Source organism: Oncorhynchus mykiss, chromosome 4 (assembly GCF_013265735.2).
Source record: "Oncorhynchus mykiss isolate Arlee chromosome 4, USDA_OmykA_1.1, whole genome shotgun sequence".
NCBI classification, from domain to species: domain Eukaryota; kingdom Metazoa; phylum Chordata; class Actinopteri; order Salmoniformes; family Salmonidae; genus Oncorhynchus; species Oncorhynchus mykiss.
This window is the reverse complement of record NC_048568.1, coordinates 7780495-7791537: the sequence shown is the minus strand read 5'-3', so window position 1 is coordinate 7791537 and position 11043 is coordinate 7780495. Positions and strand designations below refer to the sequence as shown.

At 41.1% G+C, this 11043-nt stretch overlaps 1 protein-coding gene across 2 annotated transcripts in view; it reads right to left on the bottom strand.

Annotated features, from left to right (window-relative positions):
- Window positions 1-4467: 4467 nt before the first annotated feature.
- Window positions 4468-11043, bottom strand: part of LOC110522012 (lysosomal-associated transmembrane protein 4A) — a 32043-nt gene continuing 25467 nt past the window's right edge. For both annotated transcript variants that reach the window (XM_036975538.1, XM_021600071.2), the window contains exons 5-7: window positions 10896-10991; window positions 10482-10580; window positions 4468-6085 (exon numbers count right to left, since the gene is read on the bottom strand). In XM_036975538.1, the coding sequence (XP_036831433.1) occupies window positions 6011-6085; window positions 10482-10580; window positions 10896-10991 (270 nt within the window). In that variant the 3' untranslated portion in view covers window positions 4468-6010. The remainder of the gene's footprint in view (window positions 6086-10481; window positions 10581-10895; window positions 10992-11043) is intronic.

Sequence of the window (11043 nt, the reverse complement as noted above, 5' to 3'; positions counted from 1 at the left end):
CCACCTGTGTATCTCGGCTATAAGACACTACTTTATTAAAGGTTAAAGTCCATTTCTCAGCTAATAGCCCATCCTGCTACGCTTGTGAAAAGCTAATAGTTTTTCCCTTTTCCACATGTTAAAGGTTCCATTTGATAGTGGTTTTAGCCTTAATCGGTTAACCCCAATTCATACATTTAGGCACAGTCGATAGTGTGCTGGACTTCGGGCTAGAATGTTGAGGGTTCGAAACCTGCTCCCTGCTTGTTTCATTACGTTATTGTGCCGGTCTCAGAGCAAATAGCCTGGATTGTTACTCCCATCTCGTTCCTCGCCCTCTTCCAAACGTCATTCTCCGCCTGAGTGGCTCGCTTGTGGGCGTGCTGGCAGGATATAGCAGGATCTTCAGTTCTGCATCAAGAATTCAGCATAGCAAGTTTGTATGAAGGTCTGGTTATTCACAGGCAAATAGTATGCTCTAAACGGCTGTGGTGACAAACTTTGCTGCCATTTTTTTCCATCGTCCACATGGCTAGGAGAACCTCAGATTAATGCAGATGAAGGGAGTTAGATATGCATAGGAAGTGTAGTGTACTGTCTTTCTGTATACATGAATTACCAATCATCCTTTGCTTAAATCATGTTTCTAGATTATTGCATAGTTACAATGTGTAATCATTGTCCTAGGAGCAGGAGTGGTGAAAACAAAAATGTCTAATTGTAATGCAGACACGGCATCATTCAAAGAATGGAGTGTGATGCACCTGGTATTGGATATGACTGAAAAAAGAACTTGACAAAATATGCACAGTTTCTCTACGTTAGCTAGCATATTCTTCTCAATCGTACATTTTTACCTTGACTCGTTATGTTTATAATTACTTACATTCGCTTCCACCGTAATGTTCTGTCAGCCATCTTTACTGAAGAAAGTCAACAGGGACGGGTGGGTCGCGTCAAATTTGTAATTGGAACCACTCAATATGATTGGTCATAAAAACCCTGGGACCAAAAGAGCACTCGTTATGCATAACTCCCCTTTGCTGTGGTCTGGAGCAATGAAGCCGTGACGCTGGGTACCTCTAAGTCCCGCGGTGTAAGTTCGCAAAGAGGAACCACTGTAGCCGAATTGGAAGAGACGGTTACTTAAATGGAATGAATGTTAATATCTGATTGGCAATTGCGATAGAGCTTGTGGCTGTGATCATAATTGAAAACTAAACATGCATATGAATTATTCCATGATAAAACAAGGTTACAAACAGCAATGGATTGAGGCTGTGGGTAGTACGAGGCTGTAGTATTGTGCCCACAAATGTTTTTCTTTTAAGAATTGGCCGATTTGTATATTATACATTTGGCGTATTACAGGTGAATCTTAAAATAGACGTTTAAGTCTGAAGTAGAAAGTGAATATCCAGAGGTTGGTATTAAAAATATAGAGTAATATTGCTAGGGTAGACTACAATGCAAACATTGCTCAATTAATGCAACAGGTTAAACTGATGAGATTACTGGAAAGGGGCCCTGGGATTGTTTACTTTAGAAGGTCTATTCCACTTATTGAACACTGTGTTCTCTGATGTGTTTGAGTAGGATTCTTTCTTCCAGGACTGATGGAAGTCCACTACAGTATGCATGTTAACTTCTTATGACTGGGGGCAGGATTGAGTAGCTTGGATGAATAAGGTGCCCAGAGTAAACTGCCTGCTACTCAGGCTCAGAAGCTAAGATATGCATATTATTAGTAGATTTGGATAGAAAACACAAGTTTCATTTAACAGTTTTCTAAAACTGTTAAAGACCTGGAGAATAAACCCTCCTCCTCACAGCTGCCCATGTCCCTTAATGTTGATGTGGTTGTTACTGACAAAAAGCATATGGCTGAGCTCCTTTAATCACCACTTCATTAAGTCAGGATTCCTCTTTGACTCAGCCATGCCTCCTTGCCTGTCCAACGTTTCCTCATCTCCCACCCCTTCTAATGTGACTTCCCGATGCTCTTCCCTTTTTTTTCCCCCTTCCCCACTACAAAGTTTCTCCCCACAGGCATTCACTGAGTCTGAGATGCTACAAGAGTTCCTGAAACTTTACACCAAAAAAACCATCTGGGTCAGAGAGAGAGAGAACTGTTCCTTAAAATAACTAACTTTGGCTTTCCGGATAGCCCGAGTACACTTATTTCTCATTTGCTTGAATGAGAGCCATTCTGCCTGAGTATGCGTGTGCCGAGCCTTTTGCCAAATGCAATTCTTGAGGTAAGATCACGGTCGAACCAGGGGCTGAACCTGTTTTTAAATATTTTCTTTATGGTGTGATAACAAAACCACTGAAAATATCAAAAAAGGTACAAGCATCTTCGATAGAGGGGATCAAGCTGATTCTATACCATTTTACAGAATAACTCAAACTGCAGTAAAGTTATTTTGGACAGTATTTGCAGAATACTGCAGTTATACTACACTCTGACTATAATCTTTTTTCAGGAGGGATGTGGTAGCTAACTAGCTTACTTGTTTAAAAATTGGTGAATGTGCTAAAAAGCTACCTAGCTAAACTCCTTTTTCAGGATCCTGTCTTTCAAAGATAATTCATAAAAATCCAAATAACTTCACAGATCTTCATTGTAAAGGGTTTAAACACTGTTTTCCATGCTTGTTCAATGAACCATCAACAATTAATGAACATGCACCCGTGGAACGGTCGTTAAGAGACTAACAGCTTACAGACGGTAGGCAATTAAAGTCAAAGTTCTAAAAACTTAGGACACTAAAAAGGCCTTTCTACCGACACTGAAAAACAGACAGCGCTACTGGGAGACAGGACAGACAGCTGATCGTCCTCGCAGTAGCAGGCCACACGTAACACCTGCACAGGATCGGTACATCTGAGCATCACACCTGAGGGACAGGTACAGAATGGTGACAACAACTTCCCGGGTTACACTAGGAAACCACAATCCCTCCATCAGTGCTCAGATTGTTCACAATAGGCTGGACTGAGGGATTGTAGGCCTGTTGTAAGGCAGGTCCTCACCAGACATCACTGGCAACAACGTTGCCTATGGGCACAGACCCACCGTCGCTGGACCAGACAGGACTGGCAAAAAGTGCTCTTCACTGACGAGTCGCGGTTTTGTCTCACCAGGGGTGATGGTCGGATTCGCGTTTATCGTCGACGGAATGAGCGTTACACCAAGGCCTGTACTCTAGAGCTGGATCGATTTGGAGGTGGAGGGTCCGTCATGGTCTGGGGCGGTGTGTCACAGCATCATCTGACTGAGCTGTCATTGCAGGCAATCTCAACGCTGTGCTTTAAAGGGAAGACATCCTCCTCCCTCACGTGGTACCCTTCCTGCAGGCTCATCCTGACATGACCCTCCAGCATGACAACGCCACCAGTCATACCGCTCATTCTTTGTGTGATTTCCTGCAAGACAGGAATGTCAGTGTTCTGCCAGAGCCAGTGAAGAGCCCGGATCTCAATCCCATTGAGCACATCTGGGACCTGTTGGATCGGAGGGTGAGGGCTAGGGCAATTCCCCCCCCAAATGTCCGGGAACTTGCAGGCGCCTTGGTGGAAGAGTGGGGTAACATCTCACAGCAAGAACTGGCAAATCTGGTGCAGTCCATGAGATGAACTGCATTACTTAATGCAGCTGGTGGCCACACCAGATACTGACTAACTTTTATTCCCCCCCCCCCCCCCCCCTTCATTCAGGGACACATTATTCAATTTGTTAGTCACGTCTGTGGAACTAACAATATTTACAACAAATATTTATACAGTTAGCTGAAAATAAACACAGTTGACAGTGGGAGGACGTTTATTTTTTTGCTGAGTTTAGTTAGTTGACTGCTGTTGCTAGCCAAAAAGGACTTGTTTTTGAAAGTTGGATCATCTTATCCTTTAAGGCTTTAAACGTGTTCTTAAACATTCAAAGCAACTGCGGAATGTCCATAGCAACTGGGAAACGTCCATGCAGGCATTGTCACCTTACCTTGCTAAATTACTGGTTGTCGCGCTCTTTGTTCTATCACAATCAGCATTCACCATTGCACCCACATCTGTCTTTACTATGACAACTAGTGTAGACATGTCAGCAAATAACGGTCTTAACACACAAAACCGATTGCAAAACGGATGGAAACATGGAAAACAAAACTTGAGCATTAATGCCTGCAGTGTAAACAAGGCTTTAGAGCACTGAGCTTGCAATTCAAATTATCATTTTCATAATTTACTGACATGAGATGGCACCTGATATATTATTCAGGACAGAGAAGCTACCTCCAAATAGATTTTAATACTGAATGTCATTCTGTAGGCCAGTCTCAAAACACTCCTGCGGCATCCACTACTACCGTGTGCTACATCCAAGAAATGGAGTGTTTCATAAATCCAGATTGAGTACAGAACCAAATAAATCCAAAAAGTAATGACATTTCTTTGCTCATATCAGGTAAAAAGAATAGATACACTGCTCAGTCAGGTGATGAATACAAATGTTTATTGAATGTGTTTTTCACAAGGATCAAAACACAACGTAAAGAAAAAGGCAGAAAGAGTAGCATGCATCCACCACTGTTCACAAAACTAGCCATTTATTCCCTCCACTTTCCTAATAAGGCATCTCTCTCCTTAAACAGGACAATCCATTCCAAAACCAACATTTATCAGATATTTCCAGACCTCCAACATGGACCTTTGTTGAGACAAAATGAGACTCATCTTGACAACTTTTGTCTGAAATCATCTGACAAACTTTGGTTTTGGAGTGTACTTTCCCCTTTAACCAGCAGCATCAGGTAATTTAACTGCAACACAATTCACTAGCTTAACTAAGCTAACAACGCAGGGTCACACAGAAGGCGGCGGCGGATAATGGACATGGACATCCAAGGCTAAATAAATAAAGGGACGAAGAGAGAAACTGCTACAGATGTCCCCGTCAAACTCTGGACAAAAAAAAATAATAAACTGATTCAACGATAAGATAAGAGATAAGTGGATTGTCTTAAGAATGTTTATTTTTTTTAGTCACACAATATCAAATCTATAAGGAAAGGATGGTGTTTATTCTAAAAGATGAACTAACTGGTGATAGGCATTCAAGTGATGGTACTTTCACTAATATATATTTTTTTACTAAGACATCAGAAAGATGGGGGGGGGGGGATCGGAAAGCTTTCATCGCTTTATACATTTCACGTTATCCGATGGCAGACTACTTGATCTGCCCCTCCACTCTCCTTTCACCTATCTACAATATTATGGGGTCTGGGTTTGAATGATGCAGTGCCTTTGAAAGTTCCAATGCAGCCGTTTTTATCTAAATATGAAATCATTTCTGGGTAACAATTAAGCACCTTACAGTGATTGCTTTTGACCATTTTAATTGAAAACAAAAACTGCTTCTTAGCAAAGAGCAATTTTGCTAGGACTGTTGGAGTGGTCTGAGTGGAGAACTGAACATTTACCTCTTAAGACAAAGAAGTTTGGGACTCTTTCCTTAGTCGTCTATTAACTAATTTACTACATGGTGATGTCACCATGGGAAGGCCAAAACTCCATCCCACCAAAACAGGCAAACATTTTAGGCACGCTTTTCAAACAGCTCTTACACTAAAAGGGCCAAATATTACACCACTTGCCCCCAAAACACACAAATATTGGACTATAATGTGTGCCTTCTTGTACTATAATTTCAAAAAAATGTATTCAACTGAGCCATTTATACTTTGTTAGTATTCTTCTCTTTTATTGTTTCTTATTATTGTTGCATTGTCGAGAAGGAACCTGTAAGGAAGCATTCCGTGTATCGATATATACAACCAATACAACTTGAAACTTGAAGGGCCTTATCATTTTCACAGTATTATTCCAACCTCAGTGTAGAAATGTATATAAAAACAGGGAAATCACGTTTTTGACTGCATTGGGCCTTTAAAGATTATCCCTCTCTAGAAATGCACTGCTGGGTTAAAAATGGCGAGCTGTGGGAGGCCACACACACACACGAGGGGGGTCTTCAGGCAGGCATGTAGGGGGGAGGGGGCTCTTTCACTGGCATCTTCATTGCCATCTCATAGGTGGGCAGGATGTACTGAGGAGAGAGAGAAAGTTCATAATTATTCATTTCATTAAACAATGAATCAATTTAGAAATATAGCCAACTTCGCAGTGTGAAAGGACCAGAGATGGACATGAATCATATTTGCGACATTTGATAATGCTATAATCGGTCTCTTAAACAATCTGGGAAGGAGACTGGGTGTACTGTATCAGTAACATGCATATATTATGACGTTATTAAGTGTTTTCCAGATTACAGACTAATTTACAGTCGGCTACTTTGTCCACTTTTCAACTCTCTAGTCAAAGACTGCAGAGCCCTCTTCCGCTAGAATGAGCAAAATGCACTTTCTAGCGATCTATTGATATAGTACAGGCGCCTGGTCAGTCACAAAGTGAACGATGACAGAGAAACACTGCTGGTTTGGCAGTCATCTGTCCCACCTCTTAGTAACTTTGGGTGTGTGATGTGTACGCTGTGGTTCCAGTCAAATTTCTTTAAATGGAGGGAGATAAAATGAATTTGCGCACATCCCATATAATGTGGTAAAGATAAGACAAAATCCACTCTGTCCATTGTTTTCAGACACATTCATTTATTTTATTTTGCAGGCAGAGTCCGACATCATTGATGGACAACTGACCCGGGGCCAGTAAAAATGTGTGTGGGGCCAGAGGATCTCGTCAGTCACTGGCCTAACAGAGACAGTAACTTTTCGCATTCCAGTTCAACATTTACCTGCTCAGTCGCAGTCTACCATTGAAGACTACACACGTAAAATGTCATGCTATTTGTATTTGAGAAATATGATTGGCCATTCATTCAAGCACCACCACGCTCCCACAAGTCACATCATCTCAAGCAGTAGCATGCGTCTTGGAAAGCCTACTATAGCCATGTCAATTGCTCTTTTGGAAATAGTGTCCTATTTTAAAATCTTCACAAAATGACAATTTAGAAACAAAAATGAATGCAATTAATAGAATGCAGTTCTAAACAATGGAGTAATGACTTGCATTGCTAAACTATATTACACAGATGTTTAATACACAATAACCAAATGTAGCCTATTAATAGCTGAATATAGAGAGAAAGCATGCCAACCTAAAGGCCCCTGCATGTCCACAATGCATTTAAGAACTACACCATGTTCGAGCCAGTAGATCACCACTCCGGGCCAGTGAGAAGTGAACATTGCACCCTGGCTAGTTTCATATGCAGCCACGGAGTGGTGGCGCATAGGCCAATTACTGTGCTTTGATTGACAAACCGCAAGCTTGGCTAGTCTTTAAAAGGTGTCGAACTGACTCAAAGTTAATCTCATACAGTACCAGTCAAAAGTTGACACCTACTCATTCAAGGGTTTTTCTTTTTACTATTTTCTACATTGTAGAATAAAAGTGATGAAATAACACACATGGAATCATGCACTAACCAAAAAAGTGTTAAACAAATCAAAATCAAACAGGTGTGCCTTGGAAAGAAATTCCACAAAATTATGTTTAACGCGTTTGAGCCAACAAGGTAGGGGTGGTATACAGAAGATAGCCCTATTTGGTAAAATGCCAAGTCCATATTATGGCAAGAACAGCTCAAATAAGCAAAGAGAAACAAGTCATTACTTTAAGACGTGAAGGTAAGTCAATCAGGAAAATGTCAAGAACTTTTAAAGTTTCTTCAAGTGCAGTCACAAAAACCATAAAGCGCTATGATGAAACTAGCTCTCATGAGGACAGCCACAGGAAAGGAAGATCCAGAGTTACCACTGCTGCAGAGAATGAGTTCATTAGTTACCAGCCTCAGAAAATACGGCCCAAATAAATGCTTCAGAGTTCAAGTAACAGACACAACAACTGAAATCAGGCCTTCATGGTCAAATTACTGCAAAGAAACCACTAAAGGACACCAATAAGAAGAAGAGGCTTGCTTGGGCAAGAAACACAAGCAATGGACATGGAAATCTGTCCTTTGGTCTGATGAGTCAAATTTGAGATTTTTGGATCCAACCGCCGTGTCTTTGAGACGCAGAGTAGGTGAACGGATGATCTCTGCAAATGTGGTTCCCACCACGAAGCATGGAGGACGTGTGATGGTGCTTTGCAGGTGACACGGTCTGTGATTAGAATTCACACACTTAACCAGCATGGCTACCACAGCATTCTCCAGCAATACGCCATCCCATCTGATTTGCACTTAGTGGGACTATCATTTGTTTTTCAACAGGATAATGACCCAACAAACCCTTGGGCTTTGTAAGGGCTATTTGACCAAGAAGTAGATTGATGGAGTGCTGCCTCAGATGAACTGGCCTCCACAATCACCTGACCTCAACCCAATTGAGATGGTTTGGAATGAGTTGGACCACAGTGAAGGGAAAAGCAGCCAACAAGTGCTCAGCATATGTGGGAACTCCTACAAGACTGTTGGAAAAGTATTCCAGGTGAAGCTGGTTGAGAGAATGTCAAAGCCGCCAAAGAGGATGTGCAAAGCTGTCATCAAGGCAAAGTATTGCTACTTTGAAGATTCTAAAACATTTTTTTTTTTTTGTATTAACACTTTAGTTACTACACGATTCCACATGTGTTATTTCATAATTTGTATGTCTTCATTATTCTTCTACAATGTATAAAAAGGTCAACAAAAAAACAACTTTTGACTAGTACTGTATATCCTTAATAAATCATACAATACACCGATTCCACAAACATTAAGAAGACCTTCCTAATATTGAGTTTCACCCCTTTTGTCCTCAGAACCGCCTGAATTCGTTAGGAATTGACTTGACAAGGTGCTGAATGGCCCATGTTGACGCCAATGTTTCCCACAGCTGTGCCAAGTTGGCCAAATGTCATTTGGGTGGTGGACCATTCTTGATACACACAGGAAATTGTTTTTTTTTTTTAAATTAACAGCAGCGTTGCAGTTCTTGACATAAATACTGGTGCGCCTGGCACCTACTAACATACCCCGTTCAAAAGGCAATTAAATCTTCTGTCTGACCCATTCACCCTCTGAATGGAACACATACACATTCCATATCAAAATTATCTCAAGGCTTAAAAATCCTTCTTTAACCGGTCTCCTCCCCTTCATCGACACTAATTGAAGTGGATTTAACAGGTGACATCAATAAGGGATCATAGCTTTCACCTGAATCACCTAGTCAGTCGATGTCATGGAAAGATTGCCTAATGTTTCGTACACAGTGTACGTCCATAGTATCACATCGGGACAAGTAACGATCTTGTTTGTATTTTTGATATGAAGTCCATCAGGACTTGCCAGACCGTGACGTTAAAGTGAGTAGCCTACCAAATTCCATCGGTAAAATAGCTGTTCAGTTGGCTCCCTAATTTGCATACTGGTAGGCCTTTTTGCGATTATCTGCAGATTAATTATGCAAACATTTGATGGTGAATCCTCTTCACTGCAGAAACAATAGGTAGGATCTCTCCACTAGCCTAACTCTGGTCCAAAATATGATCAAATAAAACAGATTGATTAAATCAATATCAATAAGTATCATTATTTTTATTCAAAGTATTGACAATGGAGTAGTCAGCTGCTGCTGCTTTCTGTGTAGCAAAGCCAATGTTTGACACCTGCTTCATTCTTCAATCATACCTGTATGGCAGATGTTTTTTCTCATCTGTCTTAAAAAAGGAAGCTTGAAGCTCGTGGAAGTCGTGAAAATTAAAATGTTTCTGGTGTTTTATATCATATTATACACCAGCTGATAAAACTAACACTAATTAGTGTGAAAATACCATATAGCATTAGAATGTACCAGAGGCCACCAAAATAGTTTGTTCTGCAAAAATTTCTTAAACCGGGGGAGCCTGGCTTGCTTTTTGAATTATTGGGCTAGCAACTTGTGCTTGTGGAAAACAGTTATTTTTATTCTGCAGTTTTTACTTCGGTTGATCGAGCACACATTTTTTCCTCGAGGCAAGTCTAAGTTCGGTAGACAAAGTCCACGCTCCTTTGTCTGTGAAAGGTCAACAGTACTACTCCTAGTGGAAGATGGAACTATGGACAGGATTCTTCAATTAAGTGTTTGTTGTCATTCTATGAGAGACTACTAGTTTTCATTCAAATCTTTTCACTTGAAATACTGCTCCAAACATCCTAGTTAGACCTTAATTACAGATTTCTTGATTTATCTTAGATTAATTCAGACTATTTTGATGAAGTATTTCAGGCTGTTGTTGCTCAAGAGGGATAAACAACAGTAATATTGGCATACTATTTTGACATTTTTCAAGTGAAGGTCTTTAGGGAGTAGTCGAGCAGACGTTTGCATCGCCTAGTAAAGTTCTGCTAGGAGCAAACCGAACCTGTTTGCAGACTGCTTAAAGATGTGAAAGGTATGCTTCAGATGTAATTACCGGTAATCCGAGTAGGGGCTTTTCAGGCACAAACATACCTGGGGAGGCGCCGTAAAGGCAGGGTAGACGGCGATCTCCGGGACGTTCCTGTTGTTGATGTACTTGTAGCAATTCCACACGCAGTTGATCAGGTAAGCCTGAGGGGAAAGTGGTCAAAATGTTTAGTCCTTCTACCTGATCCAGTGATGCTCAATCCTGGTCCTAGAGAGCCACAATGTGTGCAGGCTTTTGTTATAGCCTAGCTCAAAACACCCCTGAGTCAGCATCTGAAGGCCTATAACCCATCTACTAAAGACCTGTCAGTCAGGGTCTATCAGTCTACTAAAGTACTTTCATGGATTGGTAATTCAGATCAAATCTCACATGAACACTAACAAGTGCAGTAAATCAAATAAATTGCATATTCTTGGGAATGGAGTGCAGCATTCAATCACAGCTATTTCCCCAAAGACCTTCATGATGATGAGAAAGGTGAAGAAGACGAGGACGAAGAGCAGCAGGCAGCTGGAGTCCATGGAGAGCAGGTTGTCCTTGTAGGGGAAGTCTGGCTGAGAGGCGAGGAGAGAGACATTCAGCACATACAGAAGCTAAACAAAACCC